The 14,614-nt window shown below is 51.2% G+C and overlaps 5 protein-coding genes across 5 annotated transcripts; 3 read left to right on the top strand and 2 right to left on the bottom strand.

Moving 5' to 3' along the window:
• Positions 1-2,853: 2,853 nt before the first annotated feature.
• On the top strand, positions 2,854-3,612 carry N7468_005706 (putative cyclin-dependent protein kinase complex component; the record flags this gene model as incomplete). The annotated part of the gene is made up of 1 exon (XM_058475002.1): positions 2,854-3,612. One exon carries the CDS (start codon positions 2,854-2,856, stop codon positions 3,610-3,612), a length of 759 nt encoding a protein of 252 aa, XP_058330742.1.
• Positions 3,613-4,206: 594 nt separating this feature from the next.
• On the top strand, positions 4,207-6,733 carry N7468_005705 (ankyrin repeat domain-containing DHHC palmitoyltransferase family protein; the record flags this gene model as incomplete). The annotated part of the gene is made up of 5 exons (XM_058475001.1): positions 4,207-4,473; positions 4,583-5,385; positions 5,436-5,828; positions 5,883-6,015; positions 6,053-6,733. 5 exons carry the CDS (start codon positions 4,207-4,209, stop codon positions 6,731-6,733), a joined length of 2,277 nt encoding a protein of 758 aa, XP_058330741.1.
• Positions 6,734-7,492: 759 nt separating this feature from the next.
• On the top strand, positions 7,493-8,934 carry N7468_005704 (uncharacterized protein; the record flags this gene model as incomplete). The annotated part of the gene is made up of 5 exons (XM_058475000.1): positions 7,493-7,713; positions 7,760-8,075; positions 8,159-8,446; positions 8,511-8,666; positions 8,719-8,934. 5 exons carry the CDS (start codon positions 7,493-7,495, stop codon positions 8,932-8,934), a joined length of 1,197 nt encoding a protein of 398 aa, XP_058330740.1.
• Positions 8,935-11,856: 2,922 nt separating this feature from the next.
• Positions 11,857-13,407, bottom strand: N7468_005703 (L-ornithine N(5)-monooxygenase; the record flags this gene model as incomplete). The annotated part of the gene is made up of 2 exons (XM_058474999.1): positions 11,857-12,472; positions 12,542-13,407. 2 exons carry the CDS (start codon positions 13,405-13,407, stop codon positions 11,857-11,859), a joined length of 1,482 nt encoding a protein of 493 aa, XP_058330739.1.
• A 563-nt stretch (positions 13,408-13,970) lies between these two features.
• Positions 13,971-14,405, bottom strand: N7468_005702 (uncharacterized protein; the record flags this gene model as incomplete). Its single annotated transcript, XM_058474998.1, has 1 exon — positions 13,971-14,405. One exon carries the CDS (start codon positions 14,403-14,405, stop codon positions 13,971-13,973), a length of 435 nt encoding a protein of 144 aa, XP_058330738.1.
• Between the last annotated feature and the right edge of the window lie 209 nt (positions 14,406-14,614).

Genomic DNA, 14,614 nt, shown 5'->3' with positions numbered 1-14,614 from the left:
TCCACGGAAACGACGCATTAATCCCTTTCCGACAAGGGTGAGAAGTACTAACCCGTTATCGTCCATCCCAAGGCGTGGCTCCCTCCTCGCAGTGCCTCTTAAAGAACGGGGCCGCGACTACTCTCCTCCAGACGGCATTCGTGAACTATATCCACAGCCTCCGGAACCAGTGGTTACTCGTCAACCCCGGAGCAGAACACCGGTTGGCGAGAGAGTCCCTTCTCGCTCAGGGCGATGGATATCCCCCGACGGCACAAATAGGATTCCCCAAATCTTTCCGCGGAAGAGAGCCCGGCCCCCATCCTCTGCTAGCGATGATAGCAGCGAAGGCTTCTCCGAGCTCATCGGCAGAACCAAGGTCGTGACTCGGAGCCCCTCTGCATCAAATATGCTCCTCGACGACCCGCCACGCGGTCGAACAAGGACCGTCCGACTGGGCCGAACACCTCGTTCGCGGTCATACAGTGGAAGCCCTCGCGTTATTCATTGTCGCCCACGCAGGGACTCGGTTGGTTCGGTCGTGGAGGAAGTTCGACCACGAGGAGCACCAGGTGTCTTTCGAAGGTCTCCGCCTCGTCAGGATTCATTCTCAGAGGACGAGACCGTGTTTGAGCGAGAACGGGCTACTCGGCTTGGGAGCCCTTCTGTCGTCACTCGTGCCCCGAGGGGATCAAGTGAGCCACGGCCTCAGGTTATTCAGAGGGGACGGAGTGGGTTATCGGAATCTATGGAGCGGGTCTTGAGGCAGACTCGGCCTGCTGTTTCGAGGCCGAGGGTGCGGTTCGATATACCGGATTAAATGAGGGTATGGGAGGTCATGTCACTGGGCGTTTTAGGATGAGACATGTTATCACGATACACATTCATGTTTGCTTGTTTAGGAGTTTCGGGTTTATACTAGGCTTGGACGGTATGATACTGGTAGGTTTGCCCTGAAATTTGAACTGCCGGTGCGTGGTGGAGATGCTTTTTCCTCGACATACTGTTCGTTACGGCCATTATCATGCGTTAGGGTTTCTTCTTAGTGCCGTCGCCAATATACTGATCTCACACAAGCTTCCATACGTACTGCTTACCACTTGAAGGCTACTGAATTCAACGACGTAGTTCTTGCGCACTGTCTCTCGGCCCCAAGCCATGACCGGATAGCGGTCGTATCTACAGAGGTTCAGATGAGTGGGTATATTCGGGTAAAGAAGTAACTATAAGAACACCGACAAGAAGATAGAAAATAGCAGAGTAGGAAGAGCGGGAGGGTGTCCCGGTAAAGAAAAGGAAAAGGCGTTCAGTTGGCAGAAGCCCCCTCTGCCCACCTTCAACGCCATTATCGATTTTCGGAAGTCGGTCTAAGACTTAATTGGATCTTTAGGGAGAGGAAATGGGAATTTCGGCCGATTCTGGAGACATGGAAATAGGACACCGGGATCAGGCCACATTGGAAGAAACCGGCCATTGGTAGCAAGGCTAGCACTCCATTTGGGTGGATGTTGTAACTATACATTTGGGAGAAGATCGACAGGGGTCATGCGATCGAGAAAATCTGCCCTTTTGGACTGCTTGATGTGGGGTTCGTACAACCCGACGGCCGAGGCTATTCGCATAGGTCAAAGCTCGCGGAAATCAATTCCAGGGCCGCAGTAGCGTGGTCCATGGCCTTCGTGCAACAGGCCTAACACCTGTTCTTTATCTAGCAAGGTCATGTACGGGTATGTTCATACCGAACAACATGATCTCACATTCACTCTACAGAGTTAAGAATAGGTAGTCGAGCACGGTTAAGTGACCCCGCACGTTGGGCTTTTCTGCTTCAGGACAAATTCCAGGCCTCGGGTGGACTTCTAAAGGTAAAAATGAAGAACCAGAAGGCTTGCCGTAGATCAGAAGTTTCCCAGTACGAGCATCGGTGACGATCACCAAAGCAGCGGGGGCGGTCTCGCATGGACTCGAAATAAGTAATAAGATGTGATGTACTTTACAAACCGTTCATTATCTGGAAAGCCGCCACCAAGCCATACCATACAAACTTGTGAAGACAGCCCAGCATCTGTCTATAATAGACGGAGATTCGGCTTTCTATCGCATGTTCACTCAAGGATCTTAGCCCTTGTTATATCCTCGAAACTGAGGGAGAGTGACACTCGCGGAGCGGGAGATTTGCAACCCGCTATTATGAGAGGCTAAAAGAGTCCCGGACAGGAATTTAGTGTGCAGGAATCTCCACTTCGCGTGAAGCCTACTGTAGGCTTTTTGTACCCACTGTATGATTCGCCGGAACTATTTCCAGCCATTTGAAGGCGACTTGAATCTGGTGAATTCTGCAGCGAAGCGTTTTGGAATTTGCCTGAATTGCAGTGGGGAGAACACGCCGGATCGAGTAAGCCACGCGGAGCTGCTTATCTTTCAACCCCTCGGAATCTCGAGATTCCCAAGTCACCCCCAACTCCCCACTGAGCCTTGCAGCACTTAGGAACCTCTCGAAACCCAGACCCGTGCTTCCGCGTATCGCCCGGCTGTCAGGTGAGTGCTGACTTTGTCGCTGGTGGCTTTTTCGGGCATACTTTGACAGGTCAGGCACTAAGGACTCATACGTTCCATCGAATAAGCCACCTCCTGTGCCGACCTCCGGAGCCTTTCGCCTTTTCTTTCCCAGTCGAACGTCGTGCCTCTTACGCGCCATTGCATTGTTCTTATCCCATATTGTCACGCATCGAAGTTATCGCTGCATTGCTCTGGGCCATAAAATGAAATATTTAGCCGAGGCGTACCCGTCCACCTGTGCACAAAGGTGTTCTCGTTCCCCAGCGGCAACTGCGTCGCAAACTTTCTGACCGGGAGTATCCATCCCCGATCAGCATGGCTGTTGCGTTGACACAAATCCAAGATGCCTCTACAGGCATCAAATCCCCACAATCCTTAAAGCCTGGCGGGTTGAACAATCATGCACAGTCAAGTGCATGTGATGCGCTACTCAATAGCACCGCAGCAGTGTTCGAAATGTCCGCGGACATGGCCCTGGATATCCTTTCCAGCAATATGGACCGCCTCAACGCCCTGGGTGCAGATGCGCCTACAAATCCAAACTCTTTGAGTGCCACCCCGTCAGGGATGCGAACACCAGCGGGAGGAGATACGCCTCTGCCGACGGTTGGAATCCGTAGTGGTGGGCCAGCAAGCTCACCTGAACAGGCGCGAGAAGAAGCTTTCCAGCTCGCGATACTATCCCGCAAATTTCTCTCCAAAAAGGTGCCGCCGATCGCTTTGAAGGACTATATCCAGCGCTTGCACAAATATTGCCCTATGTCCACTGCCGTATTTCTTGCAGCCAGTGTCTATATATCCCGCATGGTTCTGGAAGAGAAGCTTCTACGGGTCACGCCCAAGAATATGCACCGGCTCGTCCTCGCAGGGCTGTATGTTGCCACCAAGGCACTCGAGGATTCAAGCTATTCACATAGTCGCGTCGCCAAAGTGGGAGGTGTGAGCGAACAGGAACTCTCTAAATTAGAGATCACATTTTGCTTTTTGGCTGACTTCGAGCTCCGGGTGGATGCCCAAATGTTGATGGAAGAGGTGAAACTCCTAAGCCAACCTGCAGACTTGAGCAATTCATAAACACCTTTCATTCTGCTGTATGGAGATATTCGGACTACCAAGTAATTACTGCTGTATATAGTACATAACTCGCGTGAGAAACAATAAGAAAAAGCAAAGCTAATCGACGACACACTGGGGAAAGTGGCTGCCTACTGTGGCTGAGTAATGCGTTTATGTACCTGCAAGCGCCAAAATACTGCGTAGGATTTGGGAAGCGCTTTGAGTTTTCGAGCTTTTACTGGCAGCATTGTACTACTTTCATTCCTACTTCACACCCTTCTCCAAATTCCACACTTTCTAAGGAACTGCGAATTTCGAGTGTCTTCACGCATACAGGCGCGCAGCACATTGGTCACTTAGCGTCCGTCAACCCGCAGCCAAAAAAAAAAAAAGTCCGCCCTTCCGCTATTTCACTCCGCATTTCCGCCTCTCAAAGTGAACTCCCCCTTTTCTCTTCGTTGATTTGGGCCAGGACGACTACAAGTGGACCTGTGGGTGGTGATACCGTAATGAACCGTTAAGCCCATCGCACCTCCAGCTCCATCATCCCTGGCAGCCACCTCTATTTGAGTGGCACCCCGGACTCCCTCTCGGCGCGCGATCACCTCCGCCATGGCCTCCGAATTTTCTCCATCAAATATCCAGGGCAGTAGTCCCTCGGGCCAGAACTCAAGCCCCAGCAACAAGCCCAAAGAGTCCTCCCCGAATGGCGGTGTCGAGCTCAAGACGATGCGGCCCAATGCGCCGCCCTCAATCCCGATCGGAGAAGACATCATGCAGTTAGCTCGCATTGGGGAGATCGGTGCTATGCAGAACCTATTCAACACCAAGAAGTTGTCTGCAAACTACCGTGATGAGGAAGGCATTACCCCACTTCATGTGCGTCTCTCTCACCCCCTTCTGCGCCCACCGGCAGTTTCGCGCTCGGGTGTGGTCAATAGTGTAAACAATGTGCTCTGAACTAACCATGCTTTTTTTATTTTGACAGTGGGCGGCTCTTAATAACCAATATGCGATGTGCAAGTTCCTTCTCGACTCTGGCGCCGACGTCAACGCGAAGGGCGGAGAATCCGTAGCGACTCCAGCCATGTGGGCGACACAGCGATCACTTTACTATATCGTCGACCTGCTCCTTCAATATGGCGCCGATCCGCTGCTCACCGACGTCCAAGGCTTCAACATGTTTCACCTCGCGACCGTCGATGGCAATGCATTCCTCCTGCTGCTGCTTCTTCAACAAGAACTTCCCGTGGACGAGACAGACCCGCTAGGCCACACTGGATTGATGTGGGCGGCGTATAAAGGGTACCCAGTTTGTGTGGATTTATTCCTCCGCTGGGGAGCCAATGCGAATGCAGTGGATCAAGCTGGATTGACCCCCCTTCACTGGGCTCTGGTAAAAGGATCGCTGCCATGCGTGCGCAAACTACTCGAATATGGTGCCGACCGCTTCGCGAAGACCCGGGACGGAAAGTCGCCCTTCACGGTGGCCCAGGAAATGAACTCGTTGCGTGTTTGGAATCGTGCCCTGGACGAGCGCGGCTTCGAATCGGATGGCTCTCAAAAACCCGCGCCCATGGGGATGGCCTATCTTATTAAGAACAAAAGCTTGATGGCCAAATTTTTCTTTTTCTGGCCCTTTATAACGGTTTTCATTGCGTTGTGGATGCTGAGTAATTTGGCTATCTATATCGGGGTGCCTGTGGCAGCAGCGACGGTCTTCGGAATGCAGACTGGTGCGCAGCAGGTCGCGAATAACGGCCCATGGAGTTCCGCAACCTTCATCAGACTGTAAGTTCAGAGATCCAAATGTTGTGGATATGGTACTGATGTTGGAGCAGCCCTACCTCGCGGGTATTTTTGCAGGCAGTCTATTTTGGGTCGGAGTGCGCTTTGCGCTCCAAGTCCTACCAGGTAAAAATTGAGGCTCTCCCGCTCCCGGAAGCTACGATAGCTAACGAAATACTAGTCACATTCTCCGTTGCTCCAATCTTGAGCATTTTTTTCAGTGTCTTCTATTCGCTGACCACTTTCTTCTACGCTATGGCCATGCTCGAAGACCCGGGCTACGTTCCCAGAACCAGCAGCCAGAACAGCCAGAGAGAAGAGGTCAAGCAGCTGGTCGAGCAATGGAAGTTTGATGAAGTCAACTTCTGTGTTCCCTGCTTATCAAGGAAGCCACTTCGCAGCAAGCACTGCAGGCAATGCAACCGCTGCGTCGCCAAACATGACCAGTACGTGCTTTCTATATCGGAAGACCCTTTCATGGTACTAAACGTATACTCTAGTCATTGCCCCTGGATTTTTAACTGCGTTGGCGCCAATAACCTCCGCCATTTTGTCCTCTACATCGTCTGCTTGGAAGTGGGCATTATCCTGTTTGTCCAGCTGAGCATCAAATGTGAGTTGCGGCGGCCTCAAGTAAAAGGTGAAATGCTAAGACGTTCATAGACATTAGTGCCATCCCTCGGCCAAGGATGCCAAATGCACCTTTCTCAACGATACCCTTTGTGATTACGTTTCTCGGGATACATTCACCCTTGTCTTGACCATTTGGACTACGGTTCACTTGGTTTGGGTCACAATGCTATGCGCTGTCCAGCTGATTCAGGTTTCACGCAACCAGACAACGTATGAGAACCTGAGGGGCCACTCGGCCGATATGGCGACCCCCAGCGCCCGGGCTTTTGCCTCCGCCATGACCGCAGGCACTACGTCGATGGAAGGAGCTGGCCTCTCCGCTGCAGGTCAAGGCCCCAACCCGGCCCTGCCTGGTGCACACCAACATCACCACCACCGTCGACGCAATGGTCGCAATGGGTGCCTTTCGCAGTGGTCTGCCATCCTGGGCATCGACTCCTTTTTCATCACCGCAAGGGACGGTCTCCGCGATGGCGCACACTCAAGACAGCCCCGCAACCCTTTCTCTCGCGGGGTTGCCACCAACTGCCGCGATTTCTGGTGTGACCCGGCTCCGATCTTCTCCAAGCGCGATTCTGGCTACGCCATGCTGGGGGGCGAAGTGGTGAGCTATTACGACATGTACGAATTACCAGCACGCCTGCACACTGGCAGTCGCTCTAGCGAAGGACCAACCTATCGCAGCGTGGCGGCAGAGGATCCCGAGAGCTTGAATTAATCAATCTCAGTGCTATGCCCTTTCTTATATTGTTTCTCATTTATGCTTACTAGTAACAGAACCTCTTCTTGTCTCGGCGTAGAGGGATGCATTGATGACCGCTTCTCCGTGGCCTTCCACGGAGGCTTATTTATGACTGCAGTGATGGTGTTGCATTTGCGCGGCATTTTCTAGGCATTTTCTATTTTGCGGCACGTTTTATTTTGTTTCGTTGTTTCTTATATTCTCCCTTGCTCTTATCCTCGCATTTCAATCCTTGTACAGTGGAATGTAGACAATAATGAAACTCTTAACCGATAAGTAGACTTCCTTTTCATCCAAGACGATGGATTCGTCTAGCTACCATCTTGAAACGGATCTATTGGTGATTCACTAACCCAATAGAAGCGGTTCAACCAATCGAAGTCGCGTGTTGATTCAAAAATTTATGGTCATCACTCCGCTAATGTGTGATCTTGCCAGGGGTTAAATCTCCGCCGTAATAGGTTTGGCGTACTTAAAATCGGGAAATCTGTATTTTTTTTTTCTAAACCACCCTGGGGCTAATCCATATCTCCGACTACCCCCTTGCCCTTCTGCGAACCGCCGCATGCATTCGTCGGCCCATCAGTAACTCCATCTAGGTCCAAACCCACTCTCGTTGAGCAACGCAAAATGGTGAAAAGGCGACTATTAAACCGTCTTACTGTATTTTCTACCCCAAACCCGTTGTCTCTTCTAAACCCCACCTCTTCGCGGATAAGTTCAAGCAGTCGTGCTATGGCTGATCTTCGCTCTCCCTGGGAGCCGCGCGTCTTCCCTTGTTCAGGGTGGGATATTATCGATGCTTCTACAAAAATCGAAGAGGAGTCAATTCCAAACTACAAACCCGAGAATTTTTATCCAGTGCACATCGGTGAGGTCTTCAATCACCAATATCAAGTAGTGGGCAAGTTGGGCTATGGCTCCAGCGCGACAGTGTGGCTCTGCCGTGACATGTTGTAAGGGCAACCAATTTCGGTTCATAGACCCAAGCTAACTGGCCAGCGGCCACCGTTATGCAGCGTTGAAAATTTATACGGCGTCAAAAACAGTGACTCGAGAGCTCGAGATCTACAACCACCTAAGAACAATCAAATCCAGCCATGCGGGTCAGTCGTGTCTGCGACCGTTGCTTGACGTCTTTCAGGCCCAGAACCCAGATGGGCGTAGTATTCACACATGTCTGGTGCATCCGCCACTTGGGATCAGCCTTGATCAGCTTACTCCGTTACTCCCCGATAGGGTCATGAGCAGCGGCATGATAAGAACTACCATGCGGAATATCCTTGCTGCTTTAGATTTCCTCCACACGGAGGCAAGGGTCATACATACTGGTAAGTTACAATCTTATTCCACTCCGTAACTAAAGCGCTGGAAGTAGTAACCAATGACATAGATCTCCAGCCAAACAATATCCTTCTTGGCATCAAAGACGACTCGATTCTATCCCAATTCGAACAGGCAGAATTTGAGGCACCTGTACCGCGAAAAGTCCTCCAAGATCGTACCATTTACCTCGCACGACCACTTGGTATCTCTTATGGGACGCCCGTTCTCTGTGATTTAGGCGAGGCTCGATTAGGGACCGACCAGCAACAGGGTGACATCATGCCAGATATCTATCGGGCACCAGAGGTCATCCTGGACATGAGTTGGGACAGCAAAGTGGATATCTGGAATGTTGGGATGGTGGTAAGATATATTCCCACGTAATCTCAATGCCACCTGAACCCATTATAAAGCTAACCATCGTAAGATCTGGGACCTGTTTGAGCATCGCCACCTTTTCAAGGCGCGGAATTCCGCACGCAAATTGGATGATGGATATCATCTCGCTGAGATGCAAGCGGTTCTAGGGAGTCCTCCAGTTGAGTTCCTCGCTCGCAGCGAAAAGAGCACCTTGTTCTGGGATGTGAATGGTTTGTGCAGGCCACTTTTCCTATTGACGTGGATATAATCAACAGAATGACCGATTGTTGACTTCTGCTACAGGTAATTGGAAGCATGCCGTTCCAATTCCGGATTATACTATTCACACGCTAGAAGAAAGGCTCGAAGGCGATGAAAAGGAAGACTTTTTACGTTTTCTTCGACGAATGTTATGTTGGCTTCCAGAAGAAAGAGCCTCTGCAAAAGATCTTCTATTTGACCCTTGGTTAATGCATGGTCTCTTCAAGTGAAAGCAACATCTGGTGGAAAAATCGTGGAAGTTAATCCTGGTGGATTTTGCTAGAGATGGGTGTCACGTTCTATGACCGGGGCTTTAACTCTACAGCAAACGACAAGGTCGAGTAGTTGTAAGAAGAGAATATACAGAACCAGCAGATTTTTTCTGCTAGTATCTGGCGGAAAAGTCACGAAAGTCGATCCTGGTGGATTTTCCTAGATCTTGGTGTCACTTTCTAGAACTGGGTGTAAATACTATTATAGGATCCAAAAGGAGGAATTTGTAAACAGGACCGGTCGTCCGGTCGATTGAAATGAAATCTGGTGTCATTTTTTCAAAATAGGTGTTGAGCACGCTGTAGAATCTAGGGAAGGAAACTCCCAGTCTCCGAAAGACGCTCGTGAACATTGATATCATGACTCTATTGGACAAACCCTTCACCAGACAGCGAAGCCGCGAAAAACATGATATTTTGGTATGCGCAAGCTTAAAGACATGAGTGCACCAATACGTGGAGCAGTTGGTTTTTACCATATTAGACGCCTCAATACTATATGTCACAACTTCGATCATCAAGTCGCTTTATCAAGCTACTCCAAGGTGTAGTCCCGAAGCCTCTGATATGCACACCGCGTGGCGAAACTGGTCGCTACTGCTATGTCAAGACGGCGGTATGAAGGGCCATAAAGAAGCAGGGGATAAGCACAGGCGTGGAGATACTACAAAAAGCCCTGCTGATAGGTCTCTCCTTCACCGAACATCTCCTTTTCGAAGCGCGAACACAGACGCTGATGGTACAGCAAGGATAATCAGGGTCGGCCTCCTGGTAGCTCTACTCTGGCAGCCCGGCTGATCCCCGCGGTGATGCAAGATGATCCCTGCATTGTTCCACACACCTTCTCGAAAGCTGCCCGTTCCTGCTGTGAGCTGCGGCCAGGAAGGTGCCGCGGTGCCAGTAGCCTCGTCTCAAACCTTCAGTCTCGAGCCCTACTGCCCACTTGTATACTTGATACCACCGTGAGCCTGTATACTGCAGAAATGCAGAGGATGAAACGCAAAGCAGCTAAGCTTGAATACTCAGAAGATCCCCTGCTTGACTGAATCGCCCACACGCCAACCATCTTCCTCGGTCTCCCAGGCCAAAAAATCTATGTGAAATTCAGGTGGATGGGGGAGCGCCCAGATACGTGGATAAACATCAAATATCGGATAATTCAGATCGATGGACCTCGCTGCGCAGGATATTTATCACCGAAAACCAACTTTGGCAATAGAGAAAATCGGTACCAAACGTGGAAACCCTATCTAGTTCTCTCAATACCCCTGTTGTGCAAGACAACACGAGCTGATTTCTCATTTAGTCCTGTCGCCGACAGGTAACAAGCAAGCTAAAGGAGACGGCACAAGTCCGTAGGCCATCCACGCGTGGCCCCCCCCAGCTCTCCACAAGTATTCCACCCTGTCTAGCCCACAAAAGGTAAACAAGCCCGACGCCAACGATTCGTATGGATCTACATACTCCAAAGCAACCGTGCCATCCATGCACCCCTGTCAGCCTCCCAGACTCGAGAACGGAGAACGGTCCCTGCAGCAGTCCCAATGGCGCAGGAACGGACTCGCATGGTACCCGATTACTTCAGCGCCACGCCTGGACCCGTGGACCCGTGGATCCGTGGACTCGTGGATTCTGGTCCATGCCGGGCGTGATCAACGAGATGCTGTCTCCTCGTATGGTACTTACCATACCTACCGTATCTATCGTACTGTATCGGGCTGCAGGCCGCAAAGGGTGGATTCGGCGATATCGGATCAGACTGCTTTGGCTTGGGCTTGTTGCGGGTTGTGAGATCTGCGTGAACGCGGTGGGGTGATTGGATTATAGGGATTGCCTTATCCACTTGGGCTTGTTTCGGGCCTTGTCTGTCTTGTTCTCCCGTCGTGTTACGGGTTGAGGCTTGGGACTGGGATTGGGATTGGGATTGCTGGGATTGGGACTTGTAAGTACAACGATCAGCAGTGCGTGGTAGGGCTGAAGAAATCAATCAACAAGGGCTCTTCAATTGATATCAGACGAAAGATGAAGAGCCCATGTCCCAACGGCCAGCGACACCGAGTCTCCACCCCAAATCTCCAACCCGCATGATACATTGACAGGACGGGGTATAGCTTGTGATTTCGTCTGATCAGATAAAAAATTTTTTCTTCGCGCGCTAGAAAGTTATCTGATGGCGCCACACAGTGGAGCCGGATGCGTGGTGTCCCCAATGGGACTTTATATCTTACGACGATCGCCAGGTCTCGGAACCAGCTGTACGCCCTTGTGGCCTTGGCGTATCGGATCCTGTAATTCTGCATTTACTATTTCCGTTCAGGGACCTGAAGCTTCTCCCGGACCAGCCCGGTTAATATCTACGAGGGAGAATCCCGGCTTGAATTTTGAATAGGAACGAGAGGCTTTTTGCCATGCGCCTAGCCTCTCACGGCTCTTTTCATATGCAGGATCCGAGACATCCGAGGGTCTCGTTCCTTCACTCCTGCCACTGCGTGCCCTCGCGCGGTTTCCGAGGTTTTTATTGCAAATGAATTCGGGTTGTGGGGGTGAATGTGGGCTAGTGTGCTCGAATGATGCACTCCACATCAGCTTCAGCTTTTGCTTTTGTTCGTGGAATTTTCCTAATTCTTCTCAAGTTGCAGCTTCGGAACGTTCGAGGATGTAAAGAGATGATAATCATCTCATTAATTGATATAGTACACGATCATTAAATCAACAATCTAAAGACCAGCCATGTCTAATTACTCGTATCATATCCCATTAGACAGAAAGAAAATCGAATGAACCACAGTCGCAAAATCAAATGAAAATGCCCGTAGGCATCTCGCACTCTTTTTTTAAAAAACCCATGCCCCAATGCCTTTTGCAACCCGGGTAAACCTGTTACAGCATAGCGCGTAAAGGAGCACCCTGCGCCTGACCAGAAAGCTGCTCGCCAAAAACAGAGCTCACAATCTCCCCGCCTCGAACGGCCAAAATAGATAGCAAACTATCGCTCAAACCATGCGTCTTCTCATTACACCCCTGCAACCAGATCCCTGCATCAGAGCTGACCTTCTCCCCGTCTAGCGCAACCCGGTAATCCCGACCAGGCGTCCAAGCAGCCTGCCCAGCAGGCCGTAGGCCACGCACCTGCTCCAGCAGCTGCTCATGTGCATCGCGCAGGTATCCCGTCGCCACCATCAGCGCGTCCACCTCTAGTATCTCCTTGCCCTCGGCCTTACCATCAACGGACCTGACATGAACACGCATGCGCTGCGCAGGGTTGTGGTGTTCAATGCGCCCGATTGCGCGCTCGGGCAGGATACGGTGCTGCCATTGGCGTTCGTCCGGGTTGCGGACGCGCTGCAGGTACATGGTGTGGTAGATTTCTTCGATCAGCTCGAGGCGGACGACAGAGTAGTTGGTGGCTTTATCGATGGCGATGCGCTTTTCGCGCTCTTCAGCGGGGAGTTGAAAGAATTTGTCCACGCGCTCTGGGTTGAAGATTTCGTTGACACTGGGCGGGGGAAGTCAGTATGAAGCTTATTTTTATGCCCGTGGAAGAGGGAGAAAAAATATGACTTACAAAGGAGAGTCGTCACTTGGGCGGAGAGCTGTATCGCGCAGGATAAGGGTGGTCTTGGAATTGGGGTATCGTCGTTGCAGGTCGTGGAAAATCTCTGCGGCACTTTGGCCGCTGCCGACGACGGCGATGCGGTAGGATTCGGACTCATTCTTGAGCACTGATGGCAGGCCGGTGCAGTACTTGGACGAGTGGATGATGCGGGGATCCTGAGGGAAGCCGGGGGGCATTTTGGCCCGGCCTCCTAAGGCAACGACGACCTTGCGGGCTTTTCGTGAGGTCATTTCGCCAGTCTCGGTATTGCGTGAGCGAACGACGAAATACTCGACGACGCCATTGGTGGTTTTGCCGGGGACAATCTCGCTGACTTCCTGGCCGTAGGAAACAACATGCTCGAAACGGTTGGCGCACCAGCGCATGTAGTCCTCGAACTCGATGCGGGCCGGCAGGAAAGTGCCCAGGTTTGTGAAATGGATTAAACGGTCCTTGTTGTGCAGGTAATTGAGGAAAGTGAAGCTGCTGCGAGGGTCGCGAAGGGTGGCCAGGTCTTTGATGAAGGAAATCTGCATGCGCGAACCGGGCACCAACATGCCCGAATGCCAGGCGAACTGCTTCTGGCGTTCCAAGAAGCATACCTTGGGCTGGAAGCCGGCAGCGGCGCTATTTGGGTTTAGGCCAGGGTCCATGGCGTCATGCAAGGCGATACCGATGGCCAGCGAGGCCGGGCCGAAGCCCACGCAGATCAGATCGTGCAAGTCATCGGCGGAGGAAGGGTGTAGGAGGGAGCGGTTGTTGGGAGATTGAATTTGAGCTCCGCGCTCAACGGGGTTTAGGAAGGGCAGCTCGGGTTTCCGAGTGATTGACTCCATCATGTAGATCGATCTCAGGAAAAGGGAAAGAGAACGGGAAAGTCACTGCTGATGAGGTTGAGTCAATTGGAGGTGAGCCCCAAGGTCCTGAGCAGAAAAAATAAGGCCCGAACCAAGGAATGAAGCTAATGCTGGTGCAGAGAGCCACGAACCGAGGGATGACCAGGTTTTGTACTTGCTTCCTTTATGGCACGAAAGATCGCGCGTCAGGTCCACCGGAGATTTCTCCTCAGCCCACCGTCGGATCGAAGCGAAGGGGAAGAAGCACGAAGTCGACATCCAATTCCCAGTTACACTAGGTTTTTATTCAACGGATCCACACGACGTCAGAAAAAGCAAGAATCAAAGGGAAAAAAGAAAAGAAAAGAAAAGAAAATCAAAAAAGAAAATATCGTTAAATGACACAATACGGTATTTCCGAGACGAGAAGGAGCGGATCAGATAAAAACCCAGTGGATACGAGGTGCAGGATCATCTGGGCGTATTATTTCTTATTTCTAAGGTTTCATTTTATCAATCAGTCTCCACTTACGGCAGTTCTCCTTCCTCCAGCTCGATGGATGCTATGAAGCCCAGGGCGCTGAAGGAGCAGATAGAACTGACAGGACTAAAATGACAGGGCCCAACGGTCTCGTATGATGTCTGTGGACTTCGATCGCGACTCCACTCTCCTGCGTCGTAGAAAGTGCCTGCACATGGGTCATCTCCGCAGGCCCCAGGAATCGGAAAGAAAGCAATGAGATCACGTCTCCGAAGGCGATCATTACCCAATTTTGGGAGTCCTGGTTTAGGAAGTTGGCTTTGCAGGAAAGTTCGCAGTTGCCGCGGTTCGTTGGGATCTGCGGTAGACGCGCCGCGGGTGGGAGTCGCGACTCGTCAGCGTATGGCGTTAGCATGGATTTAGCATGGACGGCGTAAAGGGCGTACCCTCCGAAGATGCTCTCAAGCGATAGCAGCGATATGTTCAGTACGCCTTCCAGAAAGTACAACGTGCACATGAATATCCAGAATGCTGTTTCGAGGCAGTAATACCCATGCAATACATGAGGGGCACGGATTGCGGCAAAGGAAGGTGGGGTTGCAATAACAAATGGCCCGCGCTCGGTTCGTCTTAGTTTGCTTTTTCTTGCTTTATTTTTTTTCTTGGTTTTCCTTCTTCCCGTCGTGTATGTTTCCTGAAACGTGGGGTTGCGAAACCAAAAAGGCA

The sequence above is a fragment of the Penicillium chermesinum genome (genome assembly GCF_028974085.1).
Source record: "Penicillium chermesinum strain IBT 19713 chromosome Unknown utg000004l:1.0-3345178.0:1.0-3348027.0, whole genome shotgun sequence".
Lineage (NCBI taxonomy): Eukaryota > Fungi > Ascomycota > Eurotiomycetes > Eurotiales > Aspergillaceae > Penicillium > Penicillium chermesinum.
Note: the sequence above shows the minus strand (reverse complement) of the source record. Positions and strands in the feature narration are given on the sequence as shown.